We start from the raw sequence: 25,481 nt of genomic DNA, 5'->3' as shown, positions 1-25,481 counted from the left end.
ATAAAAACATTGAATGGCAGGACTAAATTGTTGTCGCCAGACTCATATTTTTTTTTAATTTTATGATTCAGTATTATTATTGTTTTATAATTTTTTTTATTTGGTTATATATCAAACTCGTAGATTTAGTTTTTTTTTCTTGATTTTAATTTTTAACATTAGATTTTGTTGAAAGTAGGTTTCTTAATTTCTTTTATTTTTTATTCTTACGAATTTATCTCGATTTAATGATACAGGTCGCGAGTTTAACAAGTTAATCCAAGTTGACTTAGGTTATTTTTTTTGGGGGTTGCCAATTGAATTTTTTTTACTTCATTTTTCAACATTCGGTTAGTTGAAAACTAAGTTTTATATTTTATTTTTTTTGCTTTTTATGAGATTATTCTGATTTCATGTCCCGAGTTACGAATTTATCAGGTTGACCTATATTGACTTTATTTGTTTTTTAACTTGAATTTTTTTTAATTGGGCTTTATTTTTTTTATCTGCTTTCCATGGTGTCATTTTGATTTTATGATTGATTCATTAGTTTGATAGGTTGACCCGAGTTGAATTAGTTTTATTTTTTTGGTCACTTTTCAATTGAATATATATTCTTTTCAATTTCATCCTTCAATCACTCAATCTTCTTTTTTTTTAGTTTTTTTTTTAATTTTATCTTTCAATATTATATTGTTTATGAACTGAGTTTCGTTTTTTTTTCAATTTGCTTTTCGTAGAGTTATCTCGGTCTCATAGATTTTTTTTCTCAATTTCAATATTTAACATGGAATCTGTTGGAAACTGTAGTTTTTTTTATTTACTCTTTATGGAGTTATTTCAGTTTCATGACCCAGATCATGTTTTAACATGCTAGCCCAGGTTGATGAGGGTTTTTTTATGATTCTATTTTTTAAAAATTATTTTATTTTACCCTTCAATACCTGCCCTGTTTGTTTTTGCATTTTAAAAACGCTTTTGAAAAAATTTGAAAAATTTTTAATTTTTTTTGCTTCAAATTAATATTTTTTTGTGTTTTTAGATTATTTTGATGCGCTGATGTCAAAAATAATTTTTAAAAAATAAAAAAATTATTATTTTGATACATTTTGGAATGAAAAAACATTTTGAAAAGCAATCACACTCCCAAGCAAGTTGATTGGAAATTGGGTTATGTAATTTTTTTTTAATTTGCTTTTTATAAGATTATCTCGATCTCATGACCCTAGTTGTAAGTTTGGTAGGATAATCCATATTGACCAAGGTAGTTTTTTTTTTAATTTTTTCTAATTACATCATTCAATATTAAGTTGATTAAAAATTAACTTTTATAATTTATCTAGATTTGTTTTTTATAAAATTATTATGGTTTCATGACCCGAGTCATAAATTTAACAAGTTAACTCAAGTTAATATGATATGTTACTGTTTTAAATATATTAAAAAAATCCATGATATGAATATTTTTTTTTTTAAATCCATCACTAAGTTAATGATTCAAAAAAAAATCATTAGAAATCATCAGCAAAATATTTTTTTACCCATTAAAAAAAATTGATCGTGCGGCCGATTGATATAGTATTTCACTAAAAACAGTTGCCGAACAATAATTGCTAGACCCAACCTTTATGTACATTGGACAGCACCTTTGCACAACTCAATGGGGGTGTTAGATCACAACCACGCAAGTTAACCCAGCTAATATGATGCACCAAAAGAGTGTTATTCAACTCATGCCAACTTTTTTTAAAACTTGGTGGACCGTCACCCTGCCGGTAGCCTCCTCAATCTTATAGTTCTCGATCCCGGGCTCCCTCAAGTCTCGACCATTAGTTAGTAAACTCGTCAAGATTTTTAATTATTTTTTAAAAAGCAACGGTCACATGTTTTTGTATGAAAAATTTATCTGTACAGCATTATTCTTTTAAATGATTCTGGGTAAAGCAAGCTGCATTAAGCTTCGCCGCTTGTGGTATAAATTACCTGAATTTGAATAAGTTTCCAAATAATCAATTGAGTACCTTGGCAGTATTACTCCGTAAATCTTTCTTATTTCGAAGTCAGTGCCTAATAATGCTAGCACCGACCACATAATCAGAAGCGGAGATGCAATGACAAAGCTCCAATCAGGCAGGCCTTGTTCTCCGTGTACTAGTGCCACCCTTAGTGAGCAACATTCGAGCACCCCTGACAAGTTCTTCCTTGATCATGAACAGAACAGCAGCTGCAAGAACACTTTGTACAATTTTCGTGCTCATGCCTTTATAAAACCCATGGAGCCCTTCATAGCGAATCATCTTGAGGATCGCATCCAATGTACCTGGAGCAAAGGAAATGAACGAAAAAAACATCATCCAGATGAATTCAAGGAAATTTTAAATTAATGGATATGTAGTAGAGTTCTCAAGCATAGATGGTAAAGGAACTAGGGGCGCAGTGTTTTCTCACTGTCCACTACCTGTTGGCCACAGCATCCCAGCCAAATCGCTAAGGATGCAACAATTTTGAGGTTGCATGGTTTATCATATATGTGCGCATCATGCAAAAGGCTACGCCAAAAGGTAAATTTATTACATAATTAAAATTCACCAAAATAGTTCAAACCTTCATAATTATGTCTTTTGTCCCCAGTTGTAGTTTGCTTTGCTTGAAGTCTTGACTGCAAAAGCAAAGGGATCAATAAGGAATCAGAGCAGTCACCCTAAGAAAGTCGGAAACAAACCTACATGGAAACATCAATCTACTTGACGAATGACAAGTGCAAGATTTTCAGGAAAAAAGGTAAGGACATTTGGAATTTTGCTGACCAAATATTTGATTTATCATTCACTTTTTTGTCTTCATATTTATTTTTCTTCCCTCTCCCCAAGACAATTGAATTCTAAGTCAAGGGCCGTGTCTAAATTATTTGCAGAAAAGACTTTTCTGCTTTCAGCTTTCTGATGACCTAAACTGCATGGCACAGCCTGATGTCCTTGAGCAATTGATAAGGCTACACTAAACTTTTAGTTGCTGTGAGCCTATGCCATGCACTAGTTATTAGTTTTGGTGAGGGAAGAATTTTGTGAGTTCACTGGAAAACCCTTCAGGTAAATCAGTTTCTAAGTCTGCGTAGCAATAGCAATAGCAATAGCAAAATCAATTTATCTACCTTTACCACTAGAAGAGGATATGTTACAACAGTAGCTCCAAGCTTTGCTAAAGCTCCAAGAAGAAATATCTGGCAAAAAATCAGGCAATTTATTCAGCTATTAAAACAAGTCACTAAAAAAGAATGGATGGCAAACAAGTATGTGACTGCTGAAATAACAGCTTAGAGAATAGCAAACATTAAGAAGTGTGAACATTGAGAACTAAAGAAACTGAAATGAAAGCTAACCTCCAAAGCAGTGACTCCAGTGTCACCCTGCTTAACCAAGGCACGCTTTCTCTTCAGCTTCTTCAACATGGTTTCATACAACATGAATTGCATTGAAGGGTTGCTGACCTGCAAGAAAATAGCAGGGCAATCAGTGATAATCCTTAACAGATTTAAGAATCAATTGTTACATACCATGATTAATGTTGGGAATACACCTTTCCAAAAGCCCTGAATTCCAGCTTCATCATAGAGTTCTTGAATCTGTAAACATTATCTTCATTAAAGAAAACACAAAGGCAAAACTCTTGCATTGTGCCTCCCATCAACAAGGTATAACATATTTAAACCATAAACAAATATATGCAATGAAGCAATATGACGAAGCTGTCCATATATAGGTGAATAAAATAAAATTGCAGCAAACAGTCTGAATCTATAAACTATTTCTTGATGAGAGATTTTTTCTTTTTCTTTTTTTCTTTTTATTTCCCTATTCACCCCTAGCCCAATAAGCACTGCTTTTAAAGCTTGGCGAGGAAAGCACATGTATAGATTCTCTTGTTAGACCAATTATTCAAAAACTTTGCATGATGCTGAAATCCTCAAGACTTGAACCTATGCTCTTATATTTAAACTCTTAAGACTTTTAACAATTCAACAACCAATAGCCCTGGCCCTTCATTATTCTTTTGCATTGCTTCCATTTCAGAATCACACCACATGTTTATTTAGTTATGTACACATGCAATAGGGTAATATACATCTAGGAGAAAGAGTTTCCAGCTAAATTCTTAACATCAACCGCACTTTCCTAGCATTAGTGTAATAATAGTAACTTCTTCAAGTTTCAGATGAGTAAATGAATAAGAGCCATAAATTGACATTTAACTGCGCCTACCGCATGGCCAGTTCCATAAGGAGGACACTCTATTGGATCTAATGCTTTTTCATCTGGGGCAATGGATGAGTGACCTGGCTGAGACTTATTTGAGTTCTTCGTATGAGTCTGCAACACGAAAGCAGGTTCAACTTCAAATATCAAACTAGTAGAGCAACAAACTTGCGTATCATTGAGTTCTATATTTGTATAGCTATTTTATAAACAGTCACAATTACATGTAAAAAATATGGGCACTAAACATATAAAAAAGTGTGAATGATTTAAGAACAAAGACCTGGCTTAGCAGCAGAGTAAATTTTGCGTTATTTCCATGCTTTAATGCATATTTAGACAATCAGTGTTGAGATTAAGACAATGTGTTCACTAGAACATCTAAGATAGAAACTTGATATGGCAACTAGCTCTTTACCTGCATACGTGTAACAACTACCCATATGGGGTTCGTCAACAGCACATTTGTACACCTATACAAAGAAAGCATCAAGCATGAAACCATAAGAGTCACAAAGTGCAAAGAGAATCAATAAAAACATGGATCAAAGTGCAAATGAAACTTGTGCCAACGTGTTTTGATTTTGCAGTTCAGTGATAAAGCTGACGCTATAACTGTTATATGCAGTGAATTAGAATTGAAGAAAACCTTACAAAATTTGACCTAAGCATGTAAACAATACTTGTTAGACACAGATATGATCTGCATGATTGAAAATTATTGCCCCCCCTATGATGGAGGGAGCTGGACATGACTCATAGTTGCAACTGATAACAACCTTGTGGCCACATTCACAGTAACAATGAAATGCAATAACTATTATAGGCAGTGTAATAGGATTGAAGAAACCCTATGTACAAAAAACTTAACAGACACGGATATAAGCTAGCATGATAAAAAACGATCCCCCCCCCCCAGCTCTTCAATGCTCTGACAGTCCACAGATACAATGAAATGATTTCATACATACTCTATAAACAAAGTAAATTACCCAGCTAAGGCAGCCACCATAAGCGATGATAACATCCCAACTGATCCATCACCAATTCCATTCCTCTTATTTTCACGAGCTATAGCTTCAGCTCTATCCCTGAATATTTGATAGAAATAATAGTAAACACCCTGTATCATAAAAATAAAAGATAATAAGAAATCACAAAACTATGTAAGAAAAGTAAGGAAAATTATGCAAGCCAAAATTACTGAGAAAATTCATCCTTGGTAAGCAAAGAAGAGAAAAAAAAGATACATAACAAGTATCTTGGAACAGTATTATTGCACCCTGACAAACACATATGCATTAACAGGACTTCGATTTCAAGTCTATAACAATTTTAAAAATATATATATTATTCACTAAAGTTTTTGTGTGTACATGTAATCAGTCCTGCGAAAATATCTAAATTCTTTGCGTGAATCATGCATTTACGGATTAACAGTGATTTAAGGTTTTGCGTTTAAGAAGATAACCTGATAGTGGAAATTAAAAAAATATTAGAAACCCGAAGGATGGTTAGTGGTATTTACCCTCAGCATTAGAAGAACTATAAATTGGAGTAACAAAGAGACACGTACAGTAAGTCACGGACTCACAGCATTGAAAGCACATTTTTCACCGTCCAAGGGAGCACACACCATTTTCATTGAGAATCACAATGCTTTATCTCTAACTGAACTGTTCTTGGATAGACTGGAAAATAACTTACCACTAGATACACCAACTTGCAAATATCTGCGTATCCTGCCAAACTTTATTTCAATTTTCAGATCACTCAAATTACAGCGTTGCCCTCCAACATATTATAAACTCCCAAATGAGCATGAAATGAATTGGTAACTAAACTAGATTAATATCTAACCTGTACGGGGCTTTAAATTATTATTGTTGCTGTATAGGTTCTAATTTCTATTGCACCACATATAGACAACCAAACAACACGTTAACATCTCATTCAACCAAAAGGCAAAATAAGTAATTAACATCTTTTTTGTTCCTTTCAACCAAAAAAGATTGAAGCTATTTAAATCCATTAAACAATGCTAACAAGAAAGAAAAGAGTTGAAAAGAAAGTTAAGATGCTAAAATTGCTTCACCTGAGAACAAGCTGTACCTACAATCGATGGCGCTAATCCGCTATACAATCGTCCCCATCCTTCGTTCTTAACTACCTACATATCATCCAATAAAAAAACTAAAATTTAAAACTAGAGCCTTAAAGATCTAAAAATAACTTTATCAAAAATTGGAGACAGCAACAGCTAAATAATAAATCACAGAAATGAAAAGAAAAGAAAAAAAAATCGAGAGCAAAACCTGACACATTTGCTCAAGGGTTCCATGTTTCCTCTTCGCCTTTTTCACATCACGCTCCGTTTGTTGCCGAGTATTTACCTATACAGATCAAATAATTAACAACAGATAGAAACAGAAACGATTCTCTTTAAAAGAAAAAACAAAAGCAAAAGAAATCCAAAAACAGCATAAGAGATCGCGAGATGTACACTTTGAAGAGGATAAGTGATAAGCTGAGCTATGATCCCACCGCCAGCTCCGGCGAGTCCATTGATCAAGGCGTCCGACATGTCAAATTTCCTTAGTTCCCCGGGAGAGGGTAGAGGAAGGAAAAGGAAAGACAGAAAGAGAGATCTGAATTTAAAGAGATAGAGAGCGTGGGTACGCGTAAGAGAGAGATATTTGTTAAAAACAACCCGGTAATCTTTGACCTTGGCTGTAGCGGAGGAGCATCTCACACATACTTGACGGGGTGCCCCTCGCTATCAAAAACTACACATGTTTTAATTCGACTGTTCCGTTTTGGAAAAGCATATCAGTAACAGACAGTTTTTGGTTGTTGAGACTATGCCATTTTACCTTTTTGTCCTCTCTTGGTAGTTGCGGATTTTATTTTTATTTTTATTTTTGGGGGAATTTATCCTTTTCAATTATTGAATATTGATTGTCTCAATAAACTTGAAAAACAAAATTGCGGTGATACTGTTTGTGAAAATATTAGGAGATTCACGTGTCTTGTATTATATATGTCACATCGGGGGTTATTAGGAGACAGGTGTTTTTTGTGTTTTCTTTTCTTTTCTTTTCTACTAGTCAGGGGTATTTTTGGGTCAATATAACTCAACAGGATCTCTGCCTCCAAGGTTGTACAAAAACAAACAATGAAGACAACTAATCTTCGCCCAAAACTCGAACACAAATTCCAATTCCTGCAAATCTCATTGTATCTAGATTTTGATAAAAAGGCTACTGCAGAAATTCCTAAAACGAATAAAGCCATGATTGGTTTAACTATTCATGAGATATGACGGGGTCAATTTAATTCTTTATACAAATAATAAACTAAAATAAAATATTATTTTAATTTTGTATTGTTAGTTTTATGTTGTAGCTCGGTGATTAATGCAAAGAGTCATTTGGAGGTTGCGGATTTAAGTCTTCATGGGAGCAAAATTGTTCGCCTCCAATAGACAATAGACGACTTCTTGACTCTCTATTTTTCTTCCAAAAAAAAAAACAAGAAGGGACGGCATGTGCCTCCCTCGGACCACGTGTCTGGATTTTTTTACACAGGCACATGCCATTTAATTTTTTTCTTTTTTTATCTTGTGGGGTTTTATTTTTCAATTCAATTTATAATGTGTTTTTTTTATTTCCTTTGGGTTTTTTAGCTTTTTTTATGTTTTGTTTTTTTTTTTGTTAATTTTATTTTTTAATATAAAGTTTTTTATATAGTTTTATCATTTGGTATTGGGTTGATTGTAAATTATTTTTATATTTTTATATAATAGTAAGAAATTTTTACTCTTTTATTTTTGTTTTTTTAATTCTATTTTTTAATATGAGGTTTTAAATTTTTTTTGATTTTTTGATATTTTTTATTTTTTTAATTTTATCTTTTAATATAAAATTTTTATTCAATTTTATCATTCGGTATTTAATTTTTTTTTTCTCTTTCGACCTACCAAGTGAACAAGGTTATGTCAGAATAACTCCTATACGATTTAATTTAAAACTCAAGTTAAAGAAATAGTTGGGTGTTGATTTTTAAAATTTACACCATTATATCAAGTTTTATAATAATTACAAAAAAGTTTTCAATAATCTAAATATGATTTTTTTTTATGTTTAATTTTTGTATCCAAGCCATAGTGATAATACTGTCAATAAACTAGTTTAGAGGAAGAAAATTGTTATCATTTGCTTTCATGTTTTTTTTTTTTCTCTAAAAGGCAAGTCATACAAAAATTTGCATCGTTTAGTCCATTTATAGAAACTATCCTCGCAGTCGCCTGTGTAATTTCATTTCAACCGTGTCAGTTATATTCTCCTTTCGCAACTGCAAAATTGACATGCTAAATAAATAACATACCATTTATAATAAGCGAAGTACCATTCGACTTTTAAGAACGCGAACTAATATCTGTTGGGTTACTATGTATAAGGTCCCGGTAAGTTGTTTGTGTATGCACGTTAGCTATGAGTAAACGATTTGAGAGGCTTTTATGGGCAGGTCAATTTCAAATTAATTCAGTCTTTAATTTCAACTGTATTGCGCTGTAGAGGATTACAAATATGTGCGTGCGCGCGCCATGTGTACTAATAACAAGGATGGATGACGTGGGATTTTTTCCCAGCCGTGCAGTGATGAATCAATCATTGATTGTTAACCAATACAGTTGATTTAAGGCATGTGTACTTGTTCTTGTTTTTTATAGACATATATTACAATATGAATTTGATGTATTAATATGGTCTTTGGAGAGATAGATTAATAGATTTTTTTGGAACTATAATTTTTAACTAAAAATTGCTCATAATATATCTCATACATCGACACAGACATTAATTAAAAATAAGAGGTTTGTTATGAGTTAAAATTTGGAATATCACAAGGTATAAAGAGACAATCAAAATATTTATTTTTATTTATCTACATTTCCACACAAAAATATTACAACTCTTTATATATATAAAAAAAGAAACCAACATACCCTAATAATATTGAATGGATAAAGATAAAATAGAAAAAAAAACACTTCTTTTATATAGGAGGAAAAAAAACATGAATATATAAATATCTAATTTCTTATAAAAAAAAACTTGGCTGGAAGAACCTCGTCTTCAATATCAGCATCCGGTTAAAATTATCATCAAGCGAAACATCTTGTGTGTGAATCATTTCATCGTGACTCTCCAATATTTTTTTGCGGACCACCATATCATGCCCCTTGACACAACATTTTTTCAGGGGGGTCGTCTCATCATGAATTCCACCATCAAAATTTTGAATGATAGCAACTGATACAAACAAAAATAACTCATTGGTTTTTGCATGTTTCATAATAGGGAATTCCCTCATTTCTTTCTACATGAGCATATCATGTTTGCAACTTCTGTTATTCATAGTTGTTATGTAGCACATAACAAAGCATATATAACAACTAAAAATTGTTAGACTTCGATAGCAATTAATGTTGACTGTAGTAAATGATAAAATGTTTGTTACATGTTAAAACTTTTGAATACCAAAAAGAAAATTTGTATGATGAGGAAACTAAAATATTCAATTTTTATTTATATACATCTTTGCTTTTCAAAATGTTATTTATGTATAAAATAAAATGTAAAACCCAGATAATATTAAATAAAAAAACTATAAGAAATATCTCCTTCTAATAAAGAAAAAAACTAGAAAAATGTCGTAATAAATAACAGAAAAATATATATTTTTCAAAAAAACTCATCCATCACAAACTTTCATAATTTTTACAAGTTGAATATTTGGATTTTTTATTTATTTTTCAAACAAGTGTTTTGATCATTTAAACTATAATAGTTAGCATTACGCTTGGTTAAACATGATGGATCATGTAATGGTTCATTACATTTTTATATTTGATCGTGCAGTCTTCAAAAGTGGAATGCAGTGGACTGTTACAATTGCGATGATTCGTCGCGGTACAAGTATTGCATAAAAAAAGCTACTCAATGCTTATTATTATTATTTTTTCATGGCAAGAGTGTTTTTGAGCCCATTAATGCATCATCGAGACTAAATTTCTTCATGGATGAGCTTGAAGGCACGTTCTTAACATCGACCTCTTGCATCCAAGTGAATTTAATGGATTTTTCTAGGTACTGGTACAAATATTTGAAACCATAAAATCAAGGAAGGGAGCAAATCTCCTTGACCACTAGGTCAACCCCGTATAATAAATCACTGGTAATCATACAAAAACTAATTGCAAAAAAGTTTCACCATAAGAACTGAACTTTGATTTTTTTAAAAAATACAGGGACCATGAACTCTCAAACAAGGACCAGCTTGCTCAGGAAAAATACATGGACTAAAATAAATTGCCTGAAAAAAATCAAGGATTAAGATGAAAAATTGTGGAAAACCTCCATTACATTCTTAACAACATTTGTAATAAGAGAAGAGTAATGCGATGCATAACTAGGCTCACACGCCACACAATTGATTATATTGTATTACATTATACAACGTCTAAAACACGTCACAAATATTTTACACGCCGATGTTACTTAAAGTGTCACTTGGATTGCTACCTGGTACAGTCACAAGGCACGCAACATATTATTTAAGAATTTAGCGATTAATTTTATTTTCTTTTGTTAATCTTGAAGGGTGCAACTCAACTGGTCAGGCTCTAAATTTGCTCCTTAAAGATCATGGTTATTAAACCCGGTCCGGAGATTGACCCGGTCAATAAGCCCGATCCCGGGTTTTATGGGTCAACCCAAAAATTCACTCCTTTTTCTTTCTTTTGAAAATTGTTGACAACAACTTCAACACCTAAGAAAATTAATATTCCCACAACTTTTTAATTTACCTTCTCTTTCTAGTAAAACATGTTTCTATATTTTCCAGCCAAGTGGCTTCAAAAACTACGGGGAAAGCCCCATATTGCAATTTAATATATTTCCTCGTCAACTAAAATTTTTGAAGGAAAGACACACAAAACCTAAACTTTTCCCTATCTCTACGAAATAAAACAACAAGCCACCGCTCCTCATGGCTTTAGATTTTCTCTCCCAAAACCAGCCAAAGCTTTTCTTTTTGCTTGGCCAAAGCAGCTGCATTACGCAACTGACTATCAAAAATTGGAAGATAAAAAACATTCTCTTCCCTTCTTTCTTCACTCTAGTTCTAGAAGGCATTCCGTCAAGCAACATGAGATGAAGACCAGGCTACAACCTCCCTCATCCCTCTCTCAGTCATCCCCTGGTTTTTTTGGCCAAAACTAGAGAGCCCCTCCTTCGTTTTCCCCAGCTGCCTCCGTCTCTTGGCCAAACCAGAGCTGCTGCCCAGACACAGGAGACCAGCCCGACCAGCCTCCAATAATAAATTATTTCTTTGTCCTTTGTTCTTCCTTAATTAACGGTGTTACATGGTCATTAACTTTGAAATATTATTTGATTTGATCTTATATATTTAAAAAATCATAAAATCAATAATATATTTTAATAAAAACCTATGAAATTAAAAAAACTCAAGTCCCATCAAATGGTTATTTTGCTTCATGTATAATTAATCATTTTAAAAAATAACTAATGAAAAAAAATTTATAAAAACAAAAACAAAGCAAACCTAATATTGAAATAAAACATATCTAGATCTTTTCTTCATATTTTTTTTCTTGTAAAAAACAAACTATCACAAACCATGAACGGATTTTTATGTGTTTGATTAAAAAAATTCAATTTTCTTAAGTATTTTTAACATTTTTACTATTAAATTTTTTATAGAGATGGTAGACTAGTGATAGAGGGATTTAATATGATTATGTTGGTGGTTGATTTGTTTTTATGTTTTTTTAAATAATAAATCTTTTATATCTTTCCATGGTGATGGCGTGACAATGACAGAGTAGCGGTGGAGAGGGCTTTTGTTGGATTTAACGGGGCTTTTTGTTTTTTATTTTTATTTTCATTTCACAACATTTTATAATAATTTTTTAATTAACAAAAGTGAAATTATAAATCATTGAAAGATAAATTCGGATAGACTTACTGTTTCGTTTTGTTTTATTTTCTTATTTTATATTTACTGTTTAGAGTTTTTTTCTTAATTATTAATCTATTTCTTAATTTTAATGACCTTTATCGAATATAAAAGAGCATTGTCCGAAGAATATCCTAAAGTCAATGGCCCTACAACACCGTTAGTCATGAAAGGAACGGTATTAACGGACTAGTGGGGTGTATAAAAAGACTAACGGTATAAAGATTGGATTAAAAAAATTCAAAGATGAGGGATCTCGTTGAGAAAAAAGTTATTAATAGAAGGATTTTTGAGGCCATTAACCTACCGTGTCGTGTTTATCAAAATTAAAGTGTGAAAAGTGTTTTTCCAAGTGTTGATAAGTTATAGAAAGAACTTTCATGGCAAAAAAAAAAAAAAAAACAATGCCTATGTGATAGCATTTTAAAAGTAGCAAAAAAAATCTTGGATTCGGGTCATTAATTAAAATGTTTAATAATATTAGTTAATTTAAAGTGATTAAAAAACTAATAAAAAAAATACCAATGACTATTTGAGGAAAAATATAAAGTCTAAATATTATTAAAAAGTCTCAATGATTTTATTTAATAATAAAAAACTAAACAAGAATGAGATAAGCTCGTAAATAAAAAAACAAAAAAAACATGAAGTTCAATTACCAACAAAGCAAACGTTGAATAATGAATTGAAAGATATCAATTTTAAAAGGGACAAAAAATAAACTTTAGTCGACATTTCAAATTCACGATTTAGTTGTGAAGCTGAAATAACCTCACACATGAAAAATTAAATAAAACAATAGAGGTCAACTTTTGAGCAAATAAAATGATGAAAGACAAAACTGAAACAAATAAATTAAATAAAAACTCAAGTCAACCCGAGTTAACTCAATTAACCTGCGACCTAGCCCCGCAAAAAGAAAAGCAAACAAATCTTCAAGCTTGAGGGCCGACAACTCAATGTTAAAACATGAAAATGAAAAAAAAAATTAACATTTTTTTAAAAAAAACTTAAAACAAGGTCCAAAGTTAAACTGGAAAAAATAAAAAAAATAAATTAAAAAGCACTAGAAGCAAAAACAAAATAGTAACAAAGAGAATAATGACTAAATTTCATACAAATACAAACTATCATGGCACATTTGTTTTTTGAATGGTTGACACGAAATCCATAATGAGGTGAGAGAAAAGAGTGAGCAGAGGATATAGAACCTATCAGAGCCTAATCAATGCTTCATTATGCACACGTGCCTAACAACTTGGTAAAGAACAACGCGACGCTTCCAATGCCATTGAAAAGGTGACGCTTGACCATCGAGAGACATCACACCAGCCACCCAGAGAGTGTGCTCGCCTTCCACTCACTGGTGCCAATCGCTTTTATCAATGTTTCGTTGTGCACACATGTCTGACCATTGGGAGGAGGACAATGCGACGCTTTCAATGCCATTGCAAAAGGGGGCGCTTGACTATTGAGAGACACCACACAAGCCACCTAGAGAGCATGCTCGCTTTCAACTCACTAATGTCAATCGCTTTTATTGTTTTAGTTATACTTATACTTGATAGAATACTGAATTGCCCCCATTTAAATTGACCATAGCTAAAAAAAAAAAACATGATAAAATATGAAAAAGTTTTGAACATGAGTTTAATTTTTTTCAAGGGAAATATAATCATTTTATTGTACAGTTAAAGCATTAAAAGACCAAAAAATTCCCGAATCATAATTTTATTTTATTTTAAGGGTATTTAAATCATTTCACTATGTATCTAGAATGTCAAAGATGTAATTTGTTCACGGTCAATATGACAATGAGAAATAAAATCAATAGAAAAGATCATTTTATTTATAATAATTAATTAGATAATCTTGTTTGATAAAAAATAAAATGATAATTTAACTATTTCAATTCTAAATCCAAGAAAACTATGTTGTGATAAATGCTGATCTGGTTTTTGTATCAATTACAATGTTGTTGGTGGCGATGAAATTGTTTGATGGATTATGAAGAAATACAATGAACATGGTGATGGAATTTTCGTTTTCTCGTGAAATTCTTATCATTGATGCTGCGATTACAAGAAAGAAGAGGAAAACGAGTTTCCTTTTATTTTCACGCCACATCCCCGCTTAAAAGAATACCCGACAAGCATTCATAAAACGCAGTTAATTGTTAGAATTTTGAATCGTTAAATAAGTTATTTGAATTTCACCCTGTCGGGAGTGCGTCCTAAACAGTGATTTATTAATTTGTTTTCTGTTATATATTTTTTAATATTGATGTGTAAAATAAATTTTTAAAAATAAAAAATAATATTTTAATATGTATATATATTTTTAAAATATTTAAAAAAATAACCTCGTAAAATTTCAAACACTCGAATATCAATTATCTCTTGTTTTTGGTTAACTAAATTAAATGAAATGTTGTACTGTAAGCCTTTAGATTTTGACGAAAACATATATTACATATTTGAAAAAGGATTCAAACATCGACTCGGTCTTCACGTGACGGAGAAAAAGATAAATAAATCATTCCACGAAAAACTATTTACAAGTTCATTCTCGAGATAAAAAACTAGCAAGTCCTATAATATTTGTTTAGACCGATAAGTTTAGTTTTCAGGTTTTTACTTTCAAATAAGTTCATGTCTTTTTAATTATATTTTCTTACAAAATTTTTAAAATACATTTGAAAAATTGTTATTTTAATAATTTTCTTAGAAAATACTTTATAGCGATTTTTATCATGTATCTTTCTTAATTCATGTTTTTTATTTTTATTTCTGCCTAAAACATTTTTTATATCTTGTAGCTAAGAAAATAAAGATTTATTATCATATAACTCTATTAATTCTCGTTAAATGCTATAATTACTAGAAAGGGATTCAGAGCACTTCATTAAATTTGCAAGCATGAAAATTATATTTTCTACGTTTACTATTATTATAAAACTCGAACGGTTCAACGGGATCAATTTAAGACTAATCAATCCAGGTAGAAAAAAAAATTTAACCCGGTTACCATCATTTTGTCAAGCAACTCAAACAAAATACGGTCATTAATGCACGACTCTATTAGTCCGGGGAGAGAGAGAGAGAGAGAGAGAGAGAGAGGACTGTCACCTCGAGAAAAGGCGGTGGTTATCATGTAACCGTTAAAAAGTGCTTTGCTTTAGAGGAGTGTTTTTTTTTTTTTTTGTGACTTTCTGATGGATTAAATGACCCAGCAGAAATTGTTTATATGGAAATCTGAAAAATGATTGGAGAAAAAAGTACCACTAAGATTAACTTATTCGAAGGGAATATAAATTTTACATTCATCAAGGCAACTTGGCTGTAATTAACAAAAATAAAAATGCAGAGTCGAACTGACCTCTCTATACAATACAAGGGCCTAAAGAGTGTTTTCCTTAGTAATCTAGTAAGGAAAAACCCCCCAAACCTCTCGTTGGCACTCTCCGGGTTGCATTAAAAGACTTACCCGACCCTGATGACTCAACCCGGATCCGATCTTTTGAACTAACACGGCCCTCTGGTCGCCCTCAGGGTAAAATCAGAATCAAACTAGGTGTGCGTGAAAGACCGTTTTCTCCTCCTCCACCACCGCAGCCCGTTTACCGAATTACTTCTCCACAGAGCTATTATTACAGTGGTGTCACTCCGCCACCACCACCTGATTACAGTTACCCGACTATCCCGCTTCCACCGTCGTCTTCACCGCCTCCCCCACCCGTACCGCATATTTGTTCCTACCACGACGCCTACTCTCCTTCTCCGTATTATTCAGGATATTACTCCTCTGCACCGCCGCCACCATGCCACCAAGGCCCTTTTTTGATCGGACAATGGGTAGTTATGGCAGCGGGCCCTCCGCACCGGTTGCTTACGGTACTCAAGAGGCATAAAGGAGGGAAGAGAATGGGGTTTGGGACGGGACTGGCTGTGGGTGCGGTTGCTGGGGCTCTAGGTGGGCGTGCGTTGGAAGAAGGATTGAAATACGAGGAGGAGAAAATTGCAGAGAAAGTGGAGAATGATCTCGCTGTGCGTGATGATTACAGCGATTATCGCTCTTATTACTGATGGTAAATTGTGGTTTGGTGAGGCTGTGTTTAGTTTCACTGCACGGTTTCATATGTATATAATAATCTATGGTGAATTTGGATGATTCTGCTCCATGTTTCAATATTTTATTGAAAGGAATAAATTCTGCTTTTATTAGTTTTACTCTGTTGCATTTATATGACGGTTAATGTCAGTGGAATTATGATAGCTATTCTATATAATAACAGCACATGAGTTTTCAACTATAAGCAAGTCCTGTGATTTAACTCTGCCTTCTGGTTGTAGGTTTTCGGTTCGAGTTCAGTTGTTTCTCCTTACTCTCCATCTGAATATTTTTGTTATTGCTTTGGTTTATTTAATTAGCTTGGCACCTGATGTTCTTGAGTGGTAGTGGCATCCTACACCCTTTCTCGTGAACTTGAACAACAAACAAGGTAGCTGCAATGCAAAAGCCGGAATGAATGCCTTAAATCATTCTCTAGGTCGAGGGTTTACCTCTTCATGGAGGAATCGTAATGGAGGAGTTGGAGCTAAATTCCTTTTTCTTTCCACCTCCTTTTGAGACCTATGCTTGTTGAAAGGGGAAGGGAGAGGGAATTCAGTCATTCAATTTTGTGTCGAAGTTTGAACTTGACATGTGCTCAGGTGAGATTTCACTTACACTTGAGTGATCAATCAAATCAGCTGTTTCATAGATTATATAAGATTTCTGATATAACTTTCGTGTTCTTCCACCCCCTCTTTTCGAGGGCTCTTTCCCCTTTGGGCCTCTATTGTTCAACAAAGCATGAAAGGTTAGTTCCGAATAGAAGTAAACTAGTAGCTGGTTCGCATGCTGTCTTGTGCTTTCACTCAAATGAATGCATAGCAATCTGATATAGATGTTATAGTGGTGCTGACAGCTAAAGTAATATAGATGTTGAGAAGATCCGAGAGAGCGTATTTGCTTTGTTTTCATTTTCCCATCCTGAGTGAATTATGCTGCTGTAGCGCTTAATTTCCTGTTGCCTGCAAGTTTATTCAAGTTTATGCTTTGTACAGTGACAGTTGTTTTTCTCTTCCTCCTTACGCCGCCACCTCTCTTTCATTGGTGGGTTTGTGCTCTTCCTTTCCACATATCACATGACCGTTCTTTCACGAACTAAGTTTTACCACACTCCTTAAGTATATGTTCAGCTTTGAATAGTCTCTTTATTGGAAGATTCCTAAGCTCAGAAACTTTGTTGTTTATGTAAAGAGCTATGTGCTTATAGTATATGTGTATCTGATATCTGGTAACCTACTAAATTCATGGCAACATTAAGTTCTTTGAAAAACAGTAGTTTGGTGATGGTAATGTGCATGTGCTAGCTGATTGCTATTTTTACAAAAACAGTAGTTTCTGAATCTCGCACACAAACACACACCTACACGCGCACATGCATTCACACAAGAATACAAACATGCTAATATATTGCATTAGTTCTTGGAATATCAGATGGAGGCTAGAAAGTATGGATATCCCTATTTTCAATTGATGTGGACGAAAGGAGTTCAGGGTGAGAAATATAATTAACAGTGGCATCTCAAACTGAGAAAAAGTTGAGGCGTTAGCATTTTCTTGTCAGCGGAGAGGCAGTGGTTTTTGCTGTTATCTTTGTGTTGCTACTTTATGAAGATTTTGATCTGGTGGAATACAAGTATCCTTGCAAATCTCAAATGTTGTCAATTTGATTGTCAGCAAGTCGGTGATCAGACTTATGGTTCTGCAGGCCCTGTCTTGCATAGCCAATGATGCTCCGAAGTTCTCAGTTCTTCTTCTTTTCTTTTCTTTTCTTTTCTTTTTTCGCCCCCTTGATTCTCCCTCTCTCTTTTTAATTTTTCCACCGTTCGCTCCATGGTATGATATGGGCCGAGCTTTATTTATACCCTCTTCATTTTTTTATTCATTCTTGTCTTCTTTTCTACCATCTCTTACTCTATTCTCTCTCTGTTTTTTTTTCTTATTTATTTATTGTCCTTATCCTTTCTCTCTTAAGTGCCTGGAGAGAGATGAAAGACTTTATATTTATTTTGGTCCTTTTTCTTTAACTATCATGCCAGCTAATCTATTTATTTTATTATTGTTTTTTCTTTGATTTTTTTTCAAGTAAAAAATTATGAAATGATGGCAATGCTCGTCCTTCTGGTCTAGAGAGATTCAGAAAAGGGGAAAATCAATGAGCTTTCATTATATCCAAAACCTTTTTAACTTGCCTGCTTCACTCGAGGTCGACTGTTTCACGCTTTGTTCTTCCTTCTCTCTTTTGAACCGACCTAAAGAAAGAAAGGGCGTTTTCAGTGGATAGGATCAAGGCTCCATCCGTCCTCTACAGCAGCATAGCGTAGGAAATTAACAGGACGGTAAGTATAGCATGTAGCCTGTACTCTGCTCTGTAGTGCCAGTCCCAAATTGTAGATGGGCTCTATTTCAACAAGCAACAGAGAGGATGGTTGTCAGACACCTGGCTAAAGCCTGAGCTATTGAATTGTGGGTCAATTTATTGGATTGGTGGGTTAACCCAATCTATATGCATGTATGGGGATTTATGGGTTCAAATCTCACATGCCATGTCTACATCTTTATCATTTTCTTTTGGTTAAAATAATACATGTGATATTAAAATTAAAACATATAACGAGTTAGTGCATTGACTTGACAAGGCATTTCTCTTTAAGAAAAGGAAGCACCAAGGTCCTTTAAACACAGCATGCGCTTCGTTACCTCCACGCCTTGCCATTGTATATCTTATCAGATTGGACTACAAAGCGACTTGGGCCAGCTTATAAAGTTCTTCTTTTCCTCTCTTTCCCCCCCTTTTGAACAGTTTTGTTTAAAAGCGTGGTTCTTTTTTGTGGATAGCTTGTAAAAGCTATACTTTCTGTAGTATCGTATGAACGATGTCCATTTCCATTTTGTAAAATCTTAACTTTCTGTCTCGTATATATAAAACAATCATGATTCATATTTTTATTTTTCATCTAATCTAAATAATTAAATTCAAAATAAATGCGATGTCGCTTGAATACCATTAATCACATTCCATTTTCAAATACAAAAGGATTCAAATCTAGACCTTCTTATAACTAATTGGAATCCATTTTTTTCATGCTACAGAGGCAAGAATTTAGAAAATCCCATCTTTCAATGTTAAAGAGAGAAGAAAAATCAACCCTCAGGGGTGTAGCTCAACTGATCAGGCTTTAAGTTTGCTTCTTAGAAATCATTAGTTCGAGTCTTATAAATCTCAGGGTCACTGGAGGCTTACATGGTTGTTAACTTCAGGGCCCGTGAGATGAGTTAAAATGCGCGCAAACTGGCCTAAACATCCACGTTAATAATAATAATAAAAAAAACGAAGAAAAGTCCATCTTTCATCTTCCATCTTTCATCAAGGGTTCTATATCGTTAACTTACATCCACAGCTTTGTGCATCACATGGCATGCTTTTGTCATTTCATGCATAGAACGCAATCGCCACACATTGTGGAGAGATCACTTTTCCAATAATCTGGTCCTCCCAGATAGTACTTTTTTTTTTATATATAAAAAAAACTCTAGAACTAGCCAGTACAGATATAAGATGTAGTTTATATTTGGCTTTGAATGTGTTTTTCTCTTTAAAATATATAAAAATATTTTATTTTTATTTTTTACATTAACACATTAAAATCATTAAAAAATAATGATTTAATTTTTTTCTTCTTCAAATTAAACATACTTTTAAAAACACCTGCATATAGTTCCAAATAAGAAAACAATGATAAGGACAAAATATCCATCAAAATCAAAAGAATAGCCCGCAAAAATGACCAGAAGTGGTGCATCTCTTTACCGGTACACCAACAAGGTGGAGTTCCTGGTTTTGCATTGTGGCCCAAGACCGCACGATGGCCTTGTAGTTCTTGATGCCAATGATGATACCTGCAATGGTCTAAAATTTTCCACTTTGACACGGGATTAGTCTTCTTCAATCCCTTCAACAAATTTATTTATTCTAATGATTGATTGTACATCTAGGAGTAACTTTATCTTAATGCTAATTCTCATCTACAGTGAGACTGATTGGAGTTTTCTATTTTTTTTCCTTGTAATGGAATCAATTCTATATACCTTTAAATAACCTTAATTGTGCATGCTCGTCATCTGAATTGAGTGACATTATCAAAAACAAAATAAACAATTCAAGATTGTAACCTCTTCCTTTCATAGTCGTCATAGGCTGGAATTACAATTAGAATAGGGGGAGCTTCCACTTGCTAAAGTCATTGCTCAGTAAAATTAAAAAAATATTTTTTTAATTATTAAAATCTTATAAATATTGGACATTTGAAGTCATTATTGTTACATTAAATTAAACTATAAACATCCACATGTTTTATCCCTCAATAAAACCTCATAGTGTCTTATAAAACTTTCTACAAAAGCTAATCATATGTTATTCTCTCTATTAGAACAATAGTGTCGTTATACTCATTACTAAAATTATTGCAAAGATGAAATATAACTAGGGTGTATTTTTTTGATTAGAGGTTGAATCAATCATTAGAAGAAGGATTAGATTAAAAATTAAGATACATTTTGGAAAAATAAAACTTCCATCGCAGAGAAGAAAATGAAAAGCTTTCATAAAAATTCTTGTAGAATCGAGAATGAAGTTTTTATTCTGTACATGCTAGATTATGAATTAGTAATTGCATTCAATCTTAAAAAAAAAAAACTCTCTTAAAAAAAACTCGAAATAATAATATATAAATTTGGATATGGTGTATCTTGGAAATCAATAGATAATTACAATGTTTTCTTATGCTCAATAATCATGTTCTATGATTAAAAAAGAGATGAGCTTCCACTTGCTATGATGTGGGCTAGCATTTTTTATTGTTTTATTTACTTAATAATTTCCAAAATACCTTGTCCGTCAATGGCAACATAATTTATCAGATATCTACGTGGCTTTAGCACTAGTAAGCAGCATCATGACATTGCTAGCTCCAGCATATTCTCGTTTCACTTCCTTTTTTATTTCTTTTCTGGAATAAAAACCATTGAAAAGGGGACGATTTGGGTGTCGCACATTAATAATGAATTTATTTTTGACTATTGCAAAATAAATTTATTCGTGGGATGAGGAGTGGGCTCAACAAAGCATTTCTCAGTTTGACTTCATGTTTTGTGCTCCACAACCAATACTTTGTGTTTTTGTTTTTCTCTTCACACCATTTTATATATATATATATATATATATATATATATATATATATATATATATATATATATATATATAAAATACAAAGATCTTATGGAAGGGATGGTCATGTCCAATGTACTCACTATCGAGAAGGTGACCTCGTCCTCGTCTTGATAAGAACCCTATGCCTTGGATTTTAATATCTACTCACCTCAATCTCGAAGCCTTATCTCGCCTCTCTCGGAGCTAGTGGTTGCGTGATGTTTGATGATTTTAATCAAGTTAGACAAGTCCACAATGCATCAAAAACATAATTGCAAATTAAAAGTTGGCTTATCTTCTAAAGTGGGATGGCGAAGTATCTTTATCTCTTTCAATGTATTCTACATCACAACCCATCTACTTTGTTTGTCGTTTTTTAATTTTGACTAATGAAGTGTTTGTTTTTATATTTCAATTTTTTTTTTAAATTTAATTTTTTTAATATTTTTAAATCATTTTACATATTTATATCAAAAATAATCTTTTTTAAATAAAATTATTTTAATATATTTTTATAATTTCTTTTTTAAAAAACAACCATTACTATCCTTACACACATAACACATAAAGAGGGTTGAAGTAACAAAAACAATGGTAGAATGACGTACTGTGGTGACTTAAGATAGCCATGTCATTTGCTTGTTTCTTTATTGTCGGATTAGTTTTTCTCTTACTATTTTTAGATACATATTTTACACGATGGAGGTTTTAATTCAAGTCAACAAGTAAATAATCTCGAGCCAAATCATCACCTGTCAAGGCACTTTAAAAACTTGACAGGCACTTTAAAAACTTGCTACTAATCATCTAGGTGGTGGTAGTGATAAAAATTTAAAATCAAGAGATTTGTTTTTTATATGGTCTCAGGTTCGAGCCCTGTGGTTGCTTATATAATAGCCACTGGAGGCTTACATGGTCGTTAATTTCAGGGCCCGTGAGATTAGTCGAGGTGCGCGCAAGCTGGTTCGGACACCCCACGTTAAACTAAAAAAAAAAACTTGCTACTGAGGACAGCAATCTTTTGAGACAAATTCTTTAATTACATCACCATGGTTATTGAAATTATATGTTCCTGTCCACAAGCCAGCTGGTCGCTTGTAATGGAGTCACTATGCGACAATCCTGTGAAATGTTATTGGAAACTAGTAGGAACCAATTGCAGAATTACTGTTTATGGTTCATGTACATGTCTTCTCAACTTTTGAAATAATTTCATATTCAAGCCGTGTTTGAATGGGGATTAATTACATAGAAAGTTAAACGTGAAGGGATATAATGTAAACACGTAGAAAAGCAATAGTTGAATGATAAATTAATGTTGAGAAAATTTGATAAATGTATAAAAATTATTTATAACGGTGATGTCCAATCAAAATTAAATATAATAAAAATAATGTATAATGTGTTGGATAATATAGCCCATATAAAAGTATAAGAAAACAAAGTAATGTAAAAGAATAAGAAATGATAATTTATCATGAAACTTAAGCATTTTGGATGAAATCTAATTAATCTCTATGGTTAAAGAATATATTTTATATTTTTAAGTGTAAGGAAATAAAGTAATTAATATTAAAGATTGAGAAAGACCACCAACAATAAGACTTAAATCTTTTCAATGAAGTATAATTTTATTTAATATATATAATGGTGGTTTTAATTACTAGATGCGTGAAAAGTGAGAAAAATAAATGTTGAATTTGAAAAAAATAATTCAGGTCTTTTACTATGCCCCCTCCAATCATGGTCTAAATTCAACAACCTTTAACTATAGTTTTTAAACTCGATCTAGAACATATTAACTCCAGCAAAACTTGTTTTAAATTAAAAAGTATAATTGCTGTTTTTATTTAAGGTTGTTAGAAAGTATAGTAGCGGTTATTTTTCAAAGTATTTTTCATTTGAAAATACTTGAAAATAATATATATATTTTTAAAAAAATTATTTTTGATATCAGCACATCAAATTAATCTAAAAACATAAAAAAAAATTTAAATAAAAAAATAAAATTTTTTTAATTTTTTTTAAAAGCATTTTTGAAGCAAAAACAGACGGGATACCTTAGACTGCAAAATCCTTAATTTTGGATTCTAATTCAAGTGAAGATATCGGAAAGGGTCTTGATTGGTTTTGATATGGGAAAACTGATGATTAGGATACCTTGACTGCAAAATGCGTTTCAAAGGTTAAAGCATCACACGTTTATGACGAGCTTCTATTTTTCTTTTCATTCATGCATGGGTCTTCTATGTGTAACTTCAAAATAACAGGAAACGGAGTTTAACCTAAGGCTTAATTAAGGCGAATTAAGCTACTTAACTGGTTAGGGAGCAAGCATCCCATATATATCACTATCTTTTTCTTTTTTTTTAATAATTATAAATGTTCGAGTCAGTTTATGCAGACCTTAACTAATTTTTTAAGATCCTGAACCATAAATTTTTTTATTAATCTTAAGATTCGTTGAACTCTCCTATTCGTATCACCATCTTGAAACTGCTTGAAGCACTGTTCTAGCAGTACATATAGATGAAAGCAGATAATTTTATTTTATTCCCCAGCATAAATCAACTTCAAATTCAGTAATGATGCTGCCAAGTGCCACCTTCTCACAGCCCGAAATGTGGCATTTGACAATAGTCATGGGGGTTGTGATTATGTTCCCAGATATCCGTTAATTAAAAGAAAAAAAAAAACCCACAATGTTTCCAATGTTTCTGGTGGATGCGATACGATCTTTATCACTAATTTAAAGCATACCTTTGAGAGAAATCAGAGAGCATATACTAAATGGGAGTGGAAACGCTTGGTTCTCGTTGAATTCTCTCCTGTAATCAAGATTCTAAAGAAGAGGAGACTCCCCCATCCCAAACAGGTTATGTTAAAGAATCCACTTTCAATTTGTTTGCTATTTTGAAAAGCATGCAGTTGTTAATCAATTGACTCCATCTTCTTAATTTGAAGAATCGAATATTGTTCCCACTTCCCAGATCAGAATATATAAAGCTGTGTAGCTTTTTCAATGATATTATATGTAATTAACAACTTTCTAAACGTCTTAGAAAATATCTTACATGAAATTAACCTAGCTAGCTAGCTCTGATCCCTAACGTTGTTTATGATCTGGACAGGCAAATTAAATGACAAATCTGATCTAGCTACGTACATTGATCAGATGCATGCCCATTGGCGTTCCTTTCTCACAAACGAACCTTAGCGTCAAATTAATCTCTAAATTTATCAATGGATACACAACCCCTGTCAAAAGAAGAAGAAGAAGAAGAAAAAGCAACAGGTAGCCCAAATATTCAACCAAGCTGATTTTAGGTAGATGGCGATGCAAGCAGCTATTAGCTAGCTAGAAATAGAAAGATAGACCCCTTCAACGTTTTCAGGGATCGCCTGTCTGACACCAGACCAGTACTCCTTCAGTTCTCTGTAATGATCGGTTATCGATCACAATCAGTTTTTGAACATATGCATGCATTTGGAATTTCTGTACTGCAAAAATCATGTTCTCTGTCATTATGATTGAACATATAGCGACATCAAGCACTCAATCTTGCCCATTCTTAGTGGTCCCAGTAGAATATCGTTATTCTCTTTAACCTAAAATATCCTTGAGGGGCAAAAACAATAAGGAACTCCTCATGATCGATTCTGCTTTCCTTTCTCTGGTTGTTGTTTTTCTATTTTATTCAAATCTTGGTGCCAGGGCCTATTGCAAAAGATATCTTTGATAAGATTTGTAAAAGAAATCAGTGTCATTACTTTTAATTTACTTTTGATGTGTAATGATGCATGTCTGCTTTTCAATTTCTTTGATATGCAGGGGATGTTGAACAATGCATTTAACCTAACATTAATTGTACATGCTCTTGCTACAT

The 25,481-nt window shown here is 32.6% G+C and overlaps 2 protein-coding genes and 1 long non-coding RNA gene across 4 annotated transcripts; 2 read left to right on the top strand and 1 right to left on the bottom strand.

Annotated features, from left to right (window-relative positions):
- Nucleotides 1-1,911: 1,911 nt before the first annotated feature.
- LOC7474454 (peroxisomal nicotinamide adenine dinucleotide carrier) lies at nucleotides 1,912-7,039 on the bottom strand. Its single transcript, XM_002315139.4, has 11 exons — nucleotides 6,736-7,039; nucleotides 6,548-6,625; nucleotides 6,328-6,402; nucleotides 5,225-5,355; nucleotides 4,651-4,705; nucleotides 4,239-4,346; nucleotides 3,533-3,601; nucleotides 3,359-3,466; nucleotides 3,131-3,199; nucleotides 2,584-2,638; nucleotides 1,912-2,299 (listed from the first exon to the last, which is right to left on the bottom strand). Exons 1-11 carry the CDS (start codon nucleotides 6,814-6,816, stop codon nucleotides 2,106-2,108), a joined length of 1,023 nt encoding a protein of 340 aa, XP_002315175.2. The 5' UTR covers nucleotides 6,817-7,039; the 3' UTR covers nucleotides 1,912-2,105.
- An 8,662-nt stretch (nucleotides 7,040-15,701) lies between these two features.
- On the top strand, nucleotides 15,702-16,504 carry LOC7474453 (uncharacterized). Its single transcript, XM_052456684.1, has one exon. It carries the CDS (start codon nucleotides 16,136-16,138, stop codon nucleotides 16,358-16,360), a length of 225 nt encoding a protein of 74 aa, XP_052312644.1. The 5' UTR covers nucleotides 15,702-16,135; the 3' UTR covers nucleotides 16,361-16,504.
- Nucleotides 16,505-16,705: 201 nt separating this feature from the next.
- On the top strand, nucleotides 16,706-18,925 carry LOC112328808 (uncharacterized). Of its 2 annotated transcripts, none has more exons than XR_002984006.2 (2): nucleotides 16,706-16,987; nucleotides 17,805-18,925. It is a non-coding gene; the product is annotated as an uncharacterized LOC112328808 (long non-coding RNA). The 2 variants fall into 2 exon arrangements; XR_008060390.1 differs by having other exon boundaries at nucleotides 17,384-18,925.
- The last annotated feature ends 6,556 nt before the right edge of the window (nucleotides 18,926-25,481 follow it).

The sequence above is a fragment of the Populus trichocarpa genome, chromosome 10 (genome assembly GCF_000002775.5).
Source record: "Populus trichocarpa isolate Nisqually-1 chromosome 10, P.trichocarpa_v4.1, whole genome shotgun sequence".
NCBI lineage: Eukaryota > Viridiplantae > Streptophyta > Magnoliopsida > Malpighiales > Salicaceae > Populus > Populus trichocarpa.
This window is presented reverse-complemented; position numbering and strand designations above follow the sequence as displayed.

Excerpts from the sequence above, each read along its gene's own strand:
- LOC7474454 (XM_002315139.4), bottom strand. The coding sequence starts at position 6,816 with ATGTCGGACGCCTTGATCAATGGACTCGCCGGAGCTGGCGGTGGGATC. Across the intron at positions 5,356-6,327 it reads TAGGTACAGCTTGTTCTCAG|GGTGTTTACTATTATTTCTA; the intron begins GTGAAGCAATTT and ends TTTATGATACAG. Across the intron at positions 4,706-5,224 it reads ATGGTGGCTGCCTTAGCTGG|GTGTACAAATGTGCTGTTGA; the intron begins GTAATTTACTTT and ends TTCTTTGTATAG.
- LOC7474453 (XM_052456684.1), top strand. The coding sequence starts at position 16,136 with ATGGCAGCGGGCCCTCCGCACCGGTTGCTTACGGTACTCAAGAGGCAT.